Source organism: Triturus cristatus, chromosome 1_2, assembly GCF_964204655.1.
Source record: "Triturus cristatus chromosome 1_2, aTriCri1.1, whole genome shotgun sequence".
Classification (NCBI taxonomy): domain Eukaryota; kingdom Metazoa; phylum Chordata; class Amphibia; order Caudata; family Salamandridae; genus Triturus; species Triturus cristatus.
This window is the reverse complement of record NC_140580.1, coordinates 819,885,962-819,905,326: the sequence shown is the minus strand read 5'-3', so window position 1 is coordinate 819,905,326 and position 19,365 is coordinate 819,885,962. Positions and strand designations below refer to the sequence as shown.

Here is a 19,365-nt window from a genome sequence, read left to right as displayed (position 1 = left end):
GAGCACACCTCACCTTCAAAGGTCCCGATATAATTCTGAGCTTAACATAGTTCAAACAGTTTTTCTCCTGTCATTTTATATTCCAGAATGTCAATATATGCACATTATTGAGTCTAGCCTCTCACTCTTGCTTTCTACGATCAATCACATGTTCTAAATTGCAAGCAGCCACGTAAAAATAATTGATCGGTTTATTTACTGGAAGAGTAGTTTGATGAATTGCAGGAAATGGAAACCGTTATCAAAAAGGTGTGCTTTATTTTCATAGATTCTTCCCAGGCAAGAGCAATAAGGCGATTTCAATATTCTGAAGCCTATTTGCGATGACTGCTAATGTAAGGTTCCTTTTTCGTCAAGTTTTATACCTCCTCCAAAACTCTCTGCCCACACATTAAGCATCGCACTAACATGAATAAAAGAATTTCCATAGTCTGCCAACCCTTAACATTTTCATTCTAGCTCACCTCACAACTCAACTGGCAATCGGTTTCTACTATGGGATTCTTTATTAAACTGTTGCCAAAGGCCATTTTTGTTTCCATTCTCTATGCTCTAATTCTCCTCTTTTTTTGTACAATAGTTCTTACTTCGCCGCTTCCGTCACTCATCCTTGTAGCTCCACTTTCCAGCCTCTCGTGTGTCTGCCTCCTCACATTTTCTGCTTTTCACTCTACCCCCTTATAGACTATTTCGCTAGGCAAATCTCCCCTTTTCTTGTCTCTCTCAGCATCTTGGTATGATCTGTCCTATCCTATGCGTTTTTTTGTCTTACTTTCAAGTGACTTCTACCTTTCACCCACCCGCTCCTCTTTGGTCTTTACCTTTCCTTTTTCACTGCCATACAGCAGCCATTAGAGTCCTGCGCACCCGCTTCATCACCACCATGTCAATGTTTCCTACACACTACAAAGATCAGTTTTTTCTCCTTTCCATAAATACCTTTCCTAGAGCAGTTGTTATACTGCTTTTGGAGGATCATCCACAAATAAAAAAATTTAAAAACTCTTTAGAACCCTGATATAAAGTGTAAAACATATTACATTTTTTCTAATCATGATGATGCTTTGTTTTGAATGAAGACAGTAGTTTTGCCAAAGATTTTTATTGTTTTCTTTTTTTCAATGTTTTCTTTGCAGCTCTCGTCTGATATAGAGGGCTGACAGTGGGCCACTGCTGTGGAACAGGGTTCGCAAAATATGTAGGTCAAAACCCCAGTGGGTATGCTGCAGGATTCTGATCTGGTTGCCTGGCAGAGCCAGATCTAGCCATTTTCAGTGACATCTAGTCATAATCAACTTAGTAATATTGAAAGTGAAGCCACTGGTTTCAAGACACTGTTGAGCCGAGAGTACAAAAAAGGTAGATACGGTTCCATGACTGAGAAGCTTGATAAATGCTGAGCTAGAAGACGTGGTGATAAGAACGGACCTTGTTCGATCTGTTTAGCTCTAAATGGGTACCCTGTGGCTCACTTACCTGGCGTACTCACGAAGGCCATCAAGCCCTGGCCCAGTCTCCAGTGAAGGGAAAACATGTGCACACAGGCATAGAACGGAATGTAGTTGGACCAGGAGACGGCTTGGGAACCTGTAAAAAATGGACTCCTTAAGCAATCCCCAATTTTGCCTAACCACAATTAAAGTGTCTGACTTCCTGGAGATTTACTGAGCATGTGCAGCATGAAGTCAGGCTGTACATGCTCCATTGAAGGACGTCCTCAAAAAGACACTCAGCCTTATGTTGGATGCCTTTTCAAAAGGTTAAATGTTTCTTCGTCTCTATATACTTTGCTTCTGGCCTTGGAAATCCCTTATGATTCCTTTTACTTGTTTCCTGCATGGGGCAGCTTTCAGAGAGTTGGAGAGTTTATCTCTTATATTCCTATTGCTTTGACTTCTGTATCTATTTTGCAACTACACAGTGGGTAACCTTGCAGCTCCATGGACTACTAGGATTATTTAGTGGAGTTCTCTTAAGGCCAAAACTATTTTATCACTTTATGAGCGGAATCTTGGCACCTTTGAAATACAATTACTGTGAACTACATGATGCAAAATATCTTCTGTATGCACTGGTGACATTAAGGACTATTTCAGGAGTGCGTTCCACCATTAGATACCTGGAGTCCCTGCATATCAGGTACAGATGGGATCAGCATTTGTGGAAGAGGAGGTATCTAATCATTCATAACACTTACGGAATTACGTAACTCTTAGTAAAACATCTCCCCTTTATATTTCAATGCATACTTCTCAAGCCTGGTCTTAATGGTGAGTGCTAGTGGTTCATCCTCTCCTCTCCTGCCATGCCATGCCATGCCTTTCACGCTTCCCTATGACTCGTGATGGAGCAGGTAAAACAAAATGTTGTATACCTCCTCTATTTTGCATGAAAATACTAATCACTTAATCGACATATTATAATTTAAATTAACTGGGTGCTGTGTTATACTAACCAACTTTTTGCAATTTTTGGTAAACACAAATTACACGCAGGACTCACTGCTATTTGCATTGCAGAATAACTCTAATAACTAATTGTGGTACGCCTATTAACAGTAGTACGTGTGGTGATAGGATATTGCATGATTTATGTTGCTTTGGTGACGTTTGCGTTCCCGTTTGGACCAGATGGTGAGTTTTATTGCTTTAAATGTCGCTGTAGGCTAGGAAAATACTAATACATAAAGGGATTAGTGAGGGTTTAACATTAGAATCTTCATTTCTGTGTATGAATTACTCTTTTGTGTTTGTTTTGCTTAAGTTGGTATTTGGGCCTACCAAACCATGACATTCAAAATGGAGTTCAGAAATGGCCACCGTCTCGTGAGCGCGATGTCTACTGCGCAGACTCGGATGGCTCCGTAAACCTCCAGGCACCCTCAAGTGAGAGCACAGTGTTCCTGGTCAAGGATAGGAACATGGAGGACTGCCAAACTTCAGTCAGTAGAAATCAATGTAAGGAACAATGAACTTCCACAACCAGGAAAACTTCAATGTTGCATGGACATGTCATGAACCGAGGAAGTGACCTAGCACTCTTTGAGAACCAAAGTCTGGGAAAGTTGGACGATGTTAACATTTTCTTCAAATGGACCAATCAGATTATAGTATTGCTAAAGAAATGTTTCATGTTATCCAGAATTTTATTATAAAAAGGGTAGTAGAATAGAGAGGAGTTACCGTACACCCCTACAGACCCCACAGGCGATAACAGATGAGCTAGATGCTTGCACGATTCCTGGTCCTTTGGAGATTTTTGGGACTGTGACGTGCTGAGCATATAACTTTTCCGGACTTTGAGTCTTGGCCTGCTTTATTGGGACAATTGAGCAGAAAAAAGTGGTTTATGCAGAGCCAATTGAATTAGAAAAGACCCCGATAGCAAGAATAGGTAAATATAAAATGTCATGCGATTTGTGTTGTTTGACTAAACTTCAACTTTTATTGACCGAAATGCTAATTATATAATTGCAAATAAGATTTAGATAAACAATAATTTGATTAACAGAAATTATTGAGTTTGTGATTTTCCTATAGGAGATTAGAGGATTCTGAAGCTTAAAATGTGTTTTAGCTGGTTCTAAATCACCATCAACCAGTCCAACTAATTGGTCCATCATCCAAGTGGTGGAGTGCCTTGATGTTAAGGTTAGGATCCTATAGGTGGTGATGCAAATATGTATATTCTGTAATATAACTTTTCTTCCCTATAGGTAATAAGGTACCCCGAACATGTCCACCGCATCATTCCTCCTGTGTGCAGACCTGTGAGAGAAACGTACGAGTGTTATGGGCCCCACCAATGAATGCGTGTGTGAATGAGTTAACTTGACGACGGGGCTGTGACGCAGGGAGGATCTGAAATGTTTGCCCCCCCCCTTTTCCCCTTTCGCGCTGGATCAGTTTTTCTGGTAGCAGAGTTAAGGTTTTATTGCATTGATTATTGATTTTTGATTTCTGATTATTGATTGCGGATGTTTGATTGATTATTGATTTATGTTATAACATTCTATGTTGAGTTGCGTTGCGTTCTATGTTGTTTTTGAAGACTTCTGGGATGTAGGAAGTCGGATGCCCTGTAGGTACACGGCAAAAACGTGTGGCAAGTGAAGTCACATGGTGTATTGTTTGTTGCTCTGAAGGTACATGGGGAAAACGTGTGACGATTGGAGTCGCACTACGCATTGTCCGGGTTCAAATTGATAACATCGTCGTATGTTATCGTTAGGGACATTTCTGTGTGAAAGTGGTGTATGGATAGCGAAGGCCACCTGTGAAATTTTGGTCTTAAGTAACAGGAGTCAACTGTGTGCACCGATTACGCTTATCACTGGAAAGGTAATAGGTGTCCCCATAGCTTGTAAGAAGGGTAAAGTAGAGGGAAGTGCTACTTTATCGACAAATGAAATAATTCTGTGGAAGGGCAGAGGTAAGCGCTGCTCTCGAGAAATACAGGATTCTTGTGCGAATGGACTACATTTTCCGTATGAATGTGTGTAAGTGAAATAGCATTCGGCTTAATTGTGAAACTCTGGTCTTAATTCTCAGGAGCAGTGTAGTCTCCAACAGGTGTTTCATCTCCAGAGAAACGGTTTGCTAATGCTTGTTAGAAGGGTAAGGTAGAGGGAAGTGCTACTTTATCGGCGAATTAAATAATTCTGTGGTAGGGCAGAGGTAAGCGCTGTTCTCGAGAAATACAGAATTCTTGTGAGAAAGGTCAAAACTATCTCTTTTGTTAGTGAAACGGACAATGGTGGTGTTTTTATGTCGTTACTAACAGATTTTGAGTAAAAGAGAGCGTAAGAGAAATTGTGCCGATATATTTTGTAAAGGAGGGGTCAGCAGGAGTAGAGAGACAAGCTGACGTCAGAAAGACCACGCTGGGATTGGCCAGCTATAGAAAGACGAAGTGTTCACGCATTGGTGCGTTAGTGTGAGCCGCACTAGTATTGGAGAATTACAGAGTGACATAGACGCCCCTGATTGGTGCGTTAGTGTGAGTAGCGCTATGACTGGATAAGACAACAGAATAGTCGTAGAAGAAATTTTGCGATACTGAGGAAAGAAAATGAAGAAAAAGTCCTGGTTTGGAAAGATCAAGAATTTATTTTAAAAAGATAAACCGATTGGGACTAGAGAGGGACAGTTGCTTCCTCCACCTAAATCGCCCGCATCCTTCATGGTTGCGAAATATGGGTATCATACAAGCATTGGCTAGATAATTGGGCAAAGTATACAAAAGATGGAGTTTTAGCGTTTCCAGAACATGGTTCATTTAATTTAGCGGTATTAAGGAATTTAAGAGAAAGAATGATGAGATTAGAACCGAGACCTAGACCTACTCAGTTTGAAGCATTGACAGAATGGAAAGATGAGATGTATGAAAGAGAACGACAGCGGAGTGGCGGAAGGTATAAATACATGTTTGGTAGACCGTGTCGACAAGAGAATCATGATGACAGAATGAGGAGATGGCGAAGAGCAAATATGGCTGATGGGATGTTCCCTATGAGAAATGCTGAAGAGACTAGTGGTAGAAAATGTACAGAGAAGAAAAACAATACAGGATCAAAAGGTTACAAGTATGGTGTGCATGAGTCGGAGGATGATGTACTTGAGGACATGTTTTATAAAAATCCTCCCCCGTATCAATCAAATTTCACGTTGTTGACACCAAGTACCCCAGTAAAAGAGACACCACAAAATATAAAATTTGAGTCAATGCCACCTGAGGTAGGGAGAAATAATCCTTTTAGAGAGTCAGAAAATACACAACCTGCTAAAATGACAAATGAAAATTCAGCTGAATTAGCCAGAACTACTTTAGAGTTAAGTGAAAAGATTATGGAATTGGTACTAATATGGAAGCTGTAACTGTTCCTTTAACAATAGGACCAGTGATGCCTATTTTTGATAAGCAGAAGGATAGTGAACATTGTCTAACGATCCCTTACAACAGTAATAAACAAATCGAAATGGAAAAAAAGAGATTCAAGAAAAATCCATGGGTACAAGTGGTAGGAACCTCTGGATTAAGTACTCCTAAATATTTGACAGTGAATCAGAGCCTAGCGAATAAAGCAATAATGACAACAGAATCAGTACCAGGGACACCAAAGAGTTTGGAACAAGCAAGAAATGAACCAAATCCTGTAGGTCCTACTTCAGAAGAACTAAGTGAATGGTTAAGGAGCTTACAGCAAAAAGATGCTGAACTTCGACCTTTAGATGTGGCAAAATTAAAAATAGTTTTAGAAGAGTTAATAGTAGGAGCTATTCCCACAGAAAAATTAAAAGCATATCAGGATGAAGAACTAATGTTTCTATGTAAAAGTATAACATGGAGAGCAACTTTACATGAAAAGTTGGAAGTAGCAGCAAGTGAAATGGGTATCGATTTTGAAAAAATAAAGTCATTACAGAAACCGTACAGAGTAGATTTTGCTGAAAAGGACATTGAGAATCTGAATACTGCAGGAAGAATAACTCAAATTAAGGAGCTAATTGTTTTACTGAGAAAATGGGGCGATGTAGATAAATGGAAAAGTAGGTGCTTTCGAAAACGGGACGATGCAACTGACAAAACGTTCGCAGCTTTCCCAGTGAGAGAAAAAGAAAAGGTGGTAACTGAGTGTCCCATGAGGGAAATTCCAGGAGGAGGCTATGTGCATGTCCCCTGGACTAGACAGGACATTTTATCATTCACCAATGACTTGCCTCGCTTGCACGAGAAGCCAGTTGAATGGTACAGGCAGGTAGACATGTTTGTCAAATTGTCAAAAGTACTATGGATTCATTTAAACAGTTTATTTGAAATAATTGTGCCAGCAGATCTAGGGGCAGAATGTAAAATTACAATAGGTTGGCCTACTCAAGAATACCCTAGAGATCCAAAAACAGGTGCTCCTGATCCGGAAGTAATGAGAAAATACGAACAGGTAGTTACCTTCTTGAAAAATAAAGTGCCTCCAAAAGAAACTGATTGGGTAAAGATTGATAGAACTCACCAAGAAGTAAAAGAATCTGTACATGCCTATTATGAAAGATTATTATTAGCTTTTAAGCAATACAGTGGTGATGAAAATTTGAGTGAGAAAAATTTGAGTCATTTTGTATATCGATTTGTGAATGGGTTGCGTCTTGAAGTAAGTGAAATGATTAAACAGCATACAGTGGACTGGACTGGCAAAATAAAAAGATAGAGGAAGTATTGAGGCATGCAAAATATTTTAGCGATGAGATTGAAGCCAAGCAACGCAAGTTAAAAGAAAAAGCCATGGGGGCTCAAGTAAAAGTGGCAGAAAGACAGGAAGCCCAACTGATTGAACAGGCAAATGGCATGAGCATGAAACAAAAACCCAATATTGGGAAAGGAAAATGACAGATTAGTATAGAAGAAGCCAAAAAGAAGTGGCCCTGTCATAACTGCAGAAAGATAGGGCATTGGAAAACAGAGTGTAAATTCCCCCCAAGTGCTAATAGCAATAATGCATCATTGAATCCACAGGTGCAGAATGGGGTGAGTTGTCAACCGCAGCGACAGCAGCAGGTTGTTGCCCAACAGTGTCAGGTGCCAAAACCGCCTTTTCCACAGAGCGTAAATCCTCAGAGAAACAGTAATGAGACAGGATTCTACAATGAAGATCAGGTAACTAAGCTGCCGCGCGCTAGTGCTGTTTCGCAGTATTGGCTACAACGCGATGAGAGTGAGTTAGAAGAGAGTTATTGACGGTACCGAGGAGAGGAAGAAGAGTGCGTACTTGGCGCAACTCTGGAAGTAGAACAGACCGGCCCTTTTGTGGATGGAAAGATAAATGACTAAAACATTACTTTCCTAGTAGATAATGGTGCTACTCGTTCAACTGTTAGATCAGCTGATGTTAAAAACATTCCTCTCTCGGATGAGACAATCTCAAGTAGTTGGAGTATCCAACAGACAGATAAAAACATATCTTACTGAACCAGTTAAGGTCAAAATAGGGAAATTTTCTGAGATGCACGTTTTGTCGTGTGCGATACCAGCCCTGTAAATTTGTTAGGACGAGACTTGTTGTGCAAGATGAACTGCACAATTTTCTGTACTCCTGATGGTATAGCCTTTGAGACTCCTGACGAGGATGTACTGTACAAAATGACTATAGCTAATATGGATCCAGAAATTACTGAGGCATTTGCTGTATTTGACCCCGAAGAATTGCCTCAGGAATTGAAGAAAACAGTGAAAACGGAGGTATGGGATTTCATGGGAGAAGATGTGGGATTAATGAAAAATGTAGATCCCGTAAAAATTACCCAAATATTCCATAATACAAATTGACACCCGAGAAATTTGCAGGAGTTACTCCTATAATAGACAGAATGATTGAACAAGGTATTTTGAGAGAAATAATGAGCAGTCCATGTAATTCGCCAATTATGGGTCTGAAAAAGCCTAACGGAACTTTCAGGATAGTACAAGACCTGAGAAAAGTGAATAAAATTGTTGTATCATGTTGTCCCATTGTACCAAATCCTTCTGTGATTCTATATCAGATTCCTCATGATGCAGAATGGTACACAGTGATTGACTTGTGTCTTACTTTCTTTTCCATTCCATTGCACCCTGATAGCCAACAGATTTTTGCGTTTCGATTTGGCGAACATACTTTGGCATGGTGCCGAATCCCACAGGGATATACAGAAAGCCCATCGATATTCAATCAGATCTTGAAGAAGTCCCTAGAAGATATAAAAATGCCCGAAAGTTCGGTACTAGTCCAATATATCAATGACCTATTGGTGGCATCGAGAACTCGAGAAGCTTGTGTAGTGGATACTGTTGCATTACTGAATCATTTAGCAGATGGAGGACTTAAAGTATCCCCATCAAAATTACAATTCTGTCAAAAAGAAGTACAGTATTTAGGCCATAAAATTGAAAAAGGGCTAAGAAAAGTGACTGCAGATAGAATCAGGATAATCAAAGGAATGCGAGCCCGAATGACTCAGAGAGAGGTGAGAATGTTTCTTGGAATGGTTGGATATTGCCGTCAGTGGATTAGTAATTTTTCATTGATTGCAAAACCTCTGGTACGCTTGACAAAGAGTGATGTAAAAGACCCAATTGAATTAAATAAAGAAGAGTTGAAGGCTTTTAAACAATTGAGAGATGGTTTGTGTGAAGCCCCAGCTCTTGGCATGCCTGACTATGAGAAAGAATTTGAGCTTTATTGCAGCGAAAGAAATGGATCGGCACTTTCCATACTAGTACAGAAACATGAAAAATTGAGAAGACCAATTGCATATTTTTCAGCTATGCTAGATCCTGTAGCTGTGGCATTACCTGGTTGTTTGAAAGCTGTAGCAGCTACTTGTAAGAGTCTGGAACAGAGTAAAGGAATTGTGATGGGATACCCTGTGAGAGTGTTTGTGCCTCATGATGTGGCGATCCTTTTAACTAGGAGCTGCCCTCAGTTTATGACACATAGTCGTTTAACTATGAGAAAGTCATTTTAGGTGCAACGAATGTGAGCCTTGTGAGATGTCTGAATGTGAACCCTTCAACACTGTTACCTGATGCTGAGAATGTGGAAGTCAGGGATGATGTGGATCATGACTGTTTGGAAGTGCTTGAGTTTTGTACCAAGCCACGCCCGGATATAAAAGATGTACCTTTGACCGAAAGTGACTGTGTGATGTTTGTGGATGGGTCATGCTTGAGAACGGATGAGGGAAATTTGAGTGCAGTATACGCAGTATGTACTGTAGCAGCTGTACTTGAAGCATCTTGTCTGAAAGGAGTGAAATCGGCCCAGGTTGCTGAATTATTTGCATTAACAAGAGCATGCAAGTTGGGAAAGAATCTGAGAGTGACTGTGATTACCGATAGTCAGTATGGCTTTGGGCAAATTTGGTCCCAAAGAGGATTTTTTACATCGAGTGGAACTCCTATAAGGAATGCTGAAGTGGTTGGAAAGTTGCTTGAGGCAATACAGCTGCCTAGGCAATTGGCAGTAGTAAAATGTGCTGCACACTAGAAGTCTGCTGATTATATATCAGCATGTAACGATTTTGCTAATGACATGGCACAATATTGTGCATGAAATCAGAATTCTGTGAATCGTGGTAGGGAAAAAGAGATGAATTCATGTTCCTTACCTTTTACTAACACTGTAAACACATGGGAAGAAGTGAGGCAGTTACAAGAAGAAGCAGGAGATGAGGAAAGGAGACAGTGCATAAAAGCAGGATGTGCACCACGAGAGACAGATCATGTGTTGGTTTATCGGGGTGGAAGACCAGTCATCCTTGATAGCATGGTTTCTACCATGGCACGGATGTATCATGGACAAGCACATGTAGGAAGAGATGCTATGATCAGACTTTTCAAACAGACATGGTATAATGCAAAATTTAGACTTGTAGCTGAGAGCCTATGTCAAAGATGCCTTATATGTCAGCAATACAATCCTGGAAGAAAAACAGTAGTAAGTCTAGGAACGATAGGACAAGAAGGAGGGCCTTTCACAAGAATGCAGATTGACTTCATTGAAATGCCCCCCTGCAATATGTTGAGGTATGTTTTAGTGGTAGTTTGTTTTCTCGATGGGTGGAAGCATACCCAACTAGAAGGAGTGATGGAATTACTGTGGCAAAGCTACTATTGAGAGAGTTCATTCCAAGATTTGGTTTTCCAGTCACGATTGAATCAGATAGAGGAAAACATTTTCATAATGAAATCATGAAACTGATTTGTGAAGCATTGAATGTACAACAGAAACTGCATTGTGCTTATCGCCCAGAGGCTTCTGGTGTGGTGGAACAAGTAAATGGCACCATTAAAAAACAGATTGGGAAAAATGTGTTTGGCCACAGGTTTGAAATGGCCTGATGTCTTGTCTCTAGTACTTATGACTATTAGATCTATCGCTGATAGGAATACTAGATTGAGTCCCCATGAAATAGTAATGGGGAGGGCAATAAGACATGTTTTCATTCCTGTCAACAAACGATTGCCTATATCTGATGACTTGGTGTTGGATTATTGCAAGGGGTTGGCTGATTCCGTTCATTCTGTGTTTCATTAGGTTGGATCGGATGCAACCACTCTTGAAAAGAAGTCCGCTCATGATCTAAGCCCAGGTGACTGGGTGAGAATAAAAGTGCATAGAAGAAGAAATTGTCTCGTCCCAAGGTGGGGTAAACCACGTCATGTGATCCTGACCACGACGACAGCTGTGACATGTGCAGGAGTGAAGAATTGGGTTCATGCTAGCCATTCTTTGAAGAATCCGATACCAGTTCGGAGTCAGATTCAGAAGAAACAAGAACAAGACCAACTCCTGAAAGGGGGGAGTTAGAATCAAGTCCAGTTATAGCACCAGAGAATCTACCATTAAGAAGGAGATTGCAAATTTCTGACACTAGCTCAGAGTCAGATACTGAACCAGTACAAGTACATGAAAGAGTAAACAAAAACAGTGAAGAGACTGTCAAAGAAATTCTTGATAAAGAAGCTCCGCATGAAAAAACAAGAGAAATTCCACCTGAAATCGCAGAGGTAGATGGTGATGTACCAGATACAGAGAGAGAGGGAAAGATTGTTGCGGAAGACCCCCGAGGAGGTGTAGGGAAACCATACATCCAGGTAGAAGAAGGGACAGTTAGTCAGCAGTAAGATTGTGTGGAAGAAACACGAGGAGGGACAGAAGTAGATAAGAAAAAAGAAGTGCTGGAAAGAAAGACTACTGAAAATAAGAGACAAGGTGGAACTGAATCTGAGGACAGTGACGACGAAGTACAGGAAGGTCGAGTTCTGAGAAAGAGAGCATAGAAAACTGAGAGAAAAAAGAAAATAAGTTGAAAAGGCCAGCAAAGGAAGAAGTTTGGCCAAACAAGATAAAGAGATTGAGATACCGATTGACACCAGTAAAGTCATCCAGAGCTGAACAAGTGAATGAGGTGTCTAGCCAAGAGAAATCAAAAGAGGTTGAACAGACACCGTTGGAGGAAAGAAAACGGACTAGAAAGCCTAACCAGAAGTATAAGTCACCAGAATGGTCACATGTGGCACTTCCTGAAGTACAAGAGGAAGCAGACAGACAAGGAGATCTAGGGGTGACTATATCAGAAGTGGTTGAGGAAGACGAAGAATCGGAAATCCGGATAGTTATCTTGTCCGACATCGGAGAAGAGACGGATGTTCAGGAAATTCTGAATCAAGATTGTGAGAGCAAAGTGAAAGACGATCAAATGCCAAATTGAGGAAACAAAGGTGTTCCAGAAGAGAATTTTTGAAAATACCGAACAAGAGACATTTCCGAAAAGAACCAAGCAGGCGCCTAGAGCCTTGGGCTTAAACAAAACTAGTTGTGTGTGGACGAGGCTAAGTCAAAAGACACAGATCATTTTCTGAAATGGCAAACACAGAAAGTAGAATATCTACATGTGTGTTCCTTCGAAGATGGTGCAAGGTGTGTTGCTGTTGTACAGGATTACTAGTGTGTTAGCTTTAATAGTATCATTTAAAGTAACATTTGAGACAATAGAAAGTCATTCTGAAAATAAAACTGGTATAGAGAAGATTCATGATATTAATCCAACTAGAGAAATAGATAGAACTTATTTACACAAAGATAGGTCCATAACTGATTTTTCTAACAATGTTTTTTCAAAATTATTGTATGAATATGTAAAAACCATGGATGTGAGAGATTGCGATGTCTGCATGCAGTTGCCTGCATCAGTGTCTGAGGGTGTGACCTACCACCACCTTCCAGTAACATATGAAATAACATGTAGCGTATTAGCAAGTTTGTTTTATAAAACAGGTAAATTAGAATATTATTTTTCTGATGTAGATAACATTTTTTCACAAGTACTAGTAGTCCTTGAACTAAATAGAGTAAAACCTGGTAAAGTGTTAGGTGAATTTTTTCTAGAAACTAGAGAATTAACTTTAGAATTAGTATTTAGAAATAATCTCACTTGTAGTTTGAAGAGGGCAGAAAAGACTTTTCTAGATATGGTAGAAGAAAGGAGAATAAAAATGAAAAAGAAGATACCTGAGAGAAAAGAAGAAAAGACAGTCTGGGATGTTGAAAGAGAAAAACATTTGAAAGGAGAAACTAGTCCAGCTATGGCTTTAGATTAGCCTCAGAAAAGGAAATTGTGTATTAGAAGAAATCAAACTGTGTATGATAATTACTTCATAGGTACGAGTGACTGCCATGAAACTTATAGAATCATGGGTGGATGGGGATTTAAAGGAGGAAATGATCCGGTATTCCCAGGATTATATTTTATCTGCGGGAACAAAGCTTATTATCGATTACCTGACCATTGGTATGGCACATGTTACCTAGGTCTGGTTATCCCAAAGATATTTCATGTGGGAAGGGGAAACGATGGTGCACATGAGATAGGTAGGCAACTAACACGTAGAAGGAGAGAGAGTTGGGCAGAAATTGTAGGGGATATTTTTGGAGCACTGATACCAGCCGTTGGAATATCTCTGAATGCACACAAAATTAGAAAATTATCTACAGTAGTGGATCGCTTATCAACAAGCACTGCTGGAGGATTTTTATTGGTAAATACAGAGATGGTTGCCATGCGAGCTATGGTGGTGCAAAATCGACTTGCCCTTGATATTATTTTGGCCAAAGAGGGTGGAGTCTGAGAAATGCTGAAGGTTCAACATTCTTGTACTTAGATTCCTGACGAAAGTCTAGATCTGAAGACATACATAAAGAATATAACCGATTTGCATGAGGAGATTGTTCCACTGGAGTTTGAATGTGTTTATGAAAAGATTGGAAAAGGGTTTTCTACTATTAAGGACTTTTTACTAAAATTAGGCAGTACATTTATTGGTAAGATTTTAATTCCAGTAACGTGTGATATTTTTAGTGTTAATTTTAAGACTAGGATGTTTGTGTAGTAAAAGAAGAAAATTACAAAATCATATAAAAAGAGAAGCTATTAAGAAAAGAGAGAAAGAAAGAAATAAAGATAGGAAAGAGAAATGGAAGATATAGAATTAGAAGAATGGAAAGAGAATGTGTATAAAAAGACAAGAGAGGAAGAAACAGGGGAAACAATCATGTGACCTAACAAAACTTAAGAGAACTGAATTCATTTCTATTACAAATTTTATAAAAATTTAAGGTAATTTGTGGTGATATTAAAAATCACCAAAGGGGGGATTGATGGAGCAGGTAAAACAAAATTATGTATACCTCCTCTATTTTGCATGAAAAGACTAATCACTTAATCGACTTATATTATAATTTGAATTAACTGGGTGCTGTGTTATACTAACCAACTTTTTGCAATTTTTGGCAAACACAAATTACACGCGGGACTCATTGCTATTTGCATGGCAGAATAACTAATAACTAATTGTGGTACCCCTATTAACAGTAGTACGTGTGGTGATAGGATATTGCATGATTTATGTTGCTTTGGTGACGTTTGCTTTCCCGTTTGGACCGGATGGTGAGTTTTATTGCTTTAAATGTCGCTATAGGCTAGGAAAATACTAATACATAAAGGGATTAGTGAGGGTTTAACATTAGAATCTTCATTTATGTGTATTAATTACTCTTTTGTGTTTGTTTTGCTTAAGTTGGCATTTGGGCCTACCAAACTATGACATACAAAATGGAGTTCAGAAATGGCCACCGTCTCGTGAGCGCAATGTCTACTGCGCAGACTCGGATGGCTCCGTAAACCTCCAGGCACCCTCAAGTCAGAGCACAGTGTTCCTGGTCAAGGATAGGAACATGGAGGACAGCCAAACTTCAGTCAGTAGGAATCAATGCAAGGAACAATGAACTTCCACAACCAGGAAAACTACAATGTTGCATGGACATGTCATGAACCGAGGAAGTGACCTAGCACTTCTTTGAGAACCAAAGTCTGGGAAAGTTGGACGATGTTAACATTTTCTTCAAATGGACCAATCAGATTATAGTATTGCTAAAGAAATGTTTCATGTTATCCAGAATTTTCCTATAAAAAGGGTAGTAGAATAGGGAGAAGTTACCGCACACCCCTACCGACCCCACAGGCGATGACAGATGAGCTAGATGCTTGCACGATTCCTGGTCCTTTGGAGATCTTTGGGACTGTGACGTGCTGAGCAAAGAACTTTTCCGGACCTTGAGTCTTGGCCTGCTTTAATGGGACAATTGAGCAGAAAAATTCGGTTTATGCAGAGCCAATTGAATTAGAAAAGACCCCGATAGCAAGAATAGGTAAATATAAAATGTCATGCAATTTGTGTTGTTTGACTAAACTTCAACTTTTATTGACAGAAATGCTAATTATTTAATTGCATATAAAATTTAGATAAACAATGATTTGATTAAAAGAAATTATGAGTTTGTGATTTTTCCATTAGGAGATTAGAGGATTCTGAAGCTTAAAATGTGTTTTAGCTGGTTCTAAATCACCATCAACCAGTCCAACTAATTGGTCCGTCGACCAAGTGGTGAAGTGCCTTGATGTTAAGGTTAGGATCCTATAGGTGGTGATGCAAATGTATATATTCTGTAATATAACTTTTCTTCCCTATAGGTAATAAGGTACCCCAGGTGTCCAGCGCATCATTCCTCCTGTGTGCAGACCTGTGAGAGAAACGTATGAGTGTTCGTGTTATGGGCCCCACCAATGAATGTGTGTGTGAATGAGTTAGCGTGACGATGGGTCTGTGACGCAGGGAGGATCTGAAATTTTTGCCCCCCTCTTTTCCCCTTTCGGGCTGGATCACTCGCAGCAAACTCCAACCCTGAACGGAAATTCCTAAAATTCGCGCTGACAGGGTCCTTACGTTTTGGACTGGTTACACTATCATTGGTTCCTGCATCTAATCTACAGCCTTACATTAAATTATTCATTCTTTTTAAGTCCCTCAATGAAAGATTCCCAATCTGGTCATATTAGAATACCTGCTGTGCCCCAGAACATGCACCCCATTGCTGACTCAAAAGTGCAGCTGTGATCCAAGGTGTTCCTTACGTGGGACCTGAAAGATTTTACTTGATAGATAAAATGGATGCACAATGCTGTTATGTGCCCTCAAAATTGAGGTGTTTGAAATTCAACATTTTCCTTGTGCTGTAGTGTTGCCATTTTACAAGTGGCACCAACCTATGGTAAGCCAGGTGCGTAACACAGGCCCCCAAAGCCCGTGCAGGGGGGGCGGGGCTGCCGAGCTGTAGGTGGCCCCCTCAGCACAGTACTCAGGCCTGAGAGCTCTGGATCAAATCCGAAGCGGGGGGCCCTCTGTGTACCTTGCAAGGGGGCCCACTCAACTTTCGTTACGCCACTGTGGTAAGCATCTCCCCTTAAGGCTGCCACAAATAAAAGTTAAAGTCTGACGTACCCAAACAAGTCACAATATCACTATCTGATTCCTCAACAATGCACCTGGACACACAGCGGCCGCATCGAAAGGAGGCATGTGGCTCCCCTGGCCTCCACTGATGGGATCAGCCAGTCCTTTGTCTCTGGCTTTCACTCCCGCTCTCTGGTAGGAGAAAGGAAGCAACCTCCTCCCAAGTGCCCTGTTTTGCGGCAGCCAGGCAGGGAAGCGGTCTGAGCCATCAGTCTGAATAGAGAAGGCTCCATTATAATCTTCGGGAAAGAAAATAATGTCTTTTCTGTCTAGGAACGATTAGGTCTGACAGCTTCTCTCCACCCCGCCTCCACCATCCCCATCACATCGGATCGCCTGAAAGTAGATATCCTCAGCTGTAGTTGTAGGTATAAAAAATTTAAGAAACTACATATTGTCAGCAGAAATGAAAGTGTGTTCTTCTTGGGAGATACATGGCAGGAAACCCACATAGTTTAATTAAACAGGGACATTACCAATACATGAAGGTTGATTCGTGAAGTAAGAGTGCAGCCAAGGGTAGACACTAGACCAGAACGTTTCCCTTTACATGCAAAAGACATTAGAAGCTTCAAAAAGCAAGGACGCCAATGCACTGCTCAGTGGGCAAAGTGCACATGTTGCTGAAATAGAAAATAGAGTGCTTACTTCCCGGCAGCGTAGACTTCTGCTGTGTCGAATAAGTTGATTCCGTTATCGTAAGCCAAGGTCATCAGCTGTTCCGCCATCTGCAAAGCCAAATGTCCATGGTGTTAGCCACACATTACCAAGCATGCTTATCAACATTGATAGAAAACAAATATGTCAAATCCAGGGTGGAGGATTCAGCTGCACATCTGAGGGCGGCAGTTCCCTTAAGTGCAGCTTATGCTTCGCAGATAATGTGTGCCTACTGATCACAGAGTTTGTGCTGTGAGCACTTTTGCAATACTGGTGCTTTACACAACTGCAGCAGTTCCCTCGTAAGCAATGCTTTGTGTAGAAAGTCGTTTATGGATAATGATGATTTCCCAATTCCCGCCTCATCATACTCCCAAAATGGTACTAGAAGGGTAGACCCAAAAGGCTTGCCGCTAGGGTATGTCTCATATTGATAGTAGCCGAAAAGTAACAGTTTGAATAATGTTAAAATACATGGAAGGCTGCAGCATGTGTACAAACACATCTCTGTAATTATATTATTACAGTGTAGCTGTGACTCCTCTAGTCACCTATAGTAGGAACATGATATATCTACTCATCTGTAATGGAAAATCCCAGCAGAGTTGTGAGGTTACAATGCCTGCTTCCGCATCCCTAAAACAATGCGAGGCAGGCCTCGGCTGTATCACAATATAAGGGCTAGTTAGCTTTTCAGCTCCTCTGAAGGGTTTTCACTGAAAATGTACATTTACGCTGTATATTTTTTTCTGACCTGCTGGGGTTCGTTAAATGAAAGCAGGTATATCTCTCCACGGTACATCTCGAGCACGACAGCCGTTTTAGAAAGTGACTTCCATTAAACGGCTTTAAAAGTAATTCAAATGTGGGCAATCTCACACATAAGACAGGCACATGCACCCTCATACATATCAGTCTGCCTAACTGCTATAACAAAATTCAAATAAGTGCCAACAATCATCTTAATCGCTTCGACCTTATATTATATAGAAATCAAACAATACTAGGCCAACATGTGTTTCGCTAAATGTATCGCTTCTTCAGGGCCGTATATTTGCTAAAACTCGTGCTGTCTTTGGTTCCTCACTGGGTCTTGATCCATGTTATATAAATTATTTTATTCCATTCAAGTCTCTGAACAATTATCGGCAGAGTGCCGTTGGGAATTCGAGACCTGCCTAGCTCAAATATAATTCTGCAACATGTTAGTACGCAACAGCATTTTGGTTTATTTTCACAGTTCGAACTAACCATTTATTCTGCAAGTCTGCACTAGACTATCGGAAAGAAAAGTAGACCAAGGAATTAAGCTTTTTGGGAAAAGTTAATGCTGCGTTCAAGTGTTTGTTATACATAATTAAATATCCTCTGGGGTATATGTTAAAAAGATACTGCAAGTCCCTTCCGATTTCCGTTGCCTTTGAAACAACCTCGACCCAGTGACTCACTCATCTATTTGGTCACTGAACTCTTCAGTGACTTCCAATATTATCATAACATATAATGGCATAAACTGCATCACATATATCAACAGTATAACCAATGGAACAAACGACATCCTCCAGTGTCCTTTAAGGTATACAAGTCACTGAGGAGCTTGTGATCGTATAGCGGGGCAAAGCCAATAAGTTCTGTTAGGATGTTACAGGACTCTGATACAACATTGCCACCTCAGGGTCACGATACTCGCCAAGCAGAAGACCCAACCGCTGTGAAGAAGAGGTACCGAGAAGAAACAAATGTGTGGTCTTCAAGTGGTATCTGAACAATTACCCAGATCTGGAGACAGTCTGATTTGAACCGGATGAGGCGGGTGAATACTATTTGCATATCCACCCAATGCCAAACGTTTGGATTTCCTGTTAGTCAAATGGTTGAAGAACATTCAGACAATATTTCAATAAGAAACCATATATAAAAAAACACTTTCTTCCATCTGTTTCCTGCCATGAAGGAACCCAGAAGGATCCTTCCATTTATCCTACAGTCATCTAGGCAGCTGCTGATTCAAGCATTGATTTTTAGCAGGTTGGACTACTGCAACGCATTGTATGTTAGCCTTTGAGATCATTTTATACAGAGATTGCAGTTAATTCAGAATGATTTTGTTAGACTCATACACAGCCTCTGTAAATCTGAGAATATTCCTATGCATCTCAGAAAACTCCGTTGGCTCCCTATGCGGAAAAGATGCTGGTTCAAGGCCCTCTACCTTTCTCATAAAGCCTTTTCTCGGCTCAACTTAGGAATTATATTTCCATTTAGTTTAAAAAGTACACCCATACTGGGATGCTTTGCTCAGCCTTGCTCAATTTGATGATC

General features: G+C 40.4%; 1 protein-coding gene across 8 annotated transcripts in view; it reads right to left on the bottom strand.

Annotated features, from left to right (window-relative positions):
* Positions 1-19,365, bottom strand: part of KCNAB2 (potassium voltage-gated channel subfamily A regulatory beta subunit 2) — a 1,115,399-nt gene that overhangs the window by 274,106 nt on the left and 821,928 nt on the right. For all 8 annotated transcript variants that reach the window (XM_085608872.1, XM_085608876.1, XM_085608871.1 and 5 more), the window contains one exon: positions 17,032-17,111. In XM_085608872.1, coding sequence (XP_085464998.1) covers positions 17,032-17,111 — 80 coding nt within the window. The remainder of the gene's footprint in view (positions 1-17,031; positions 17,112-19,365) is intronic.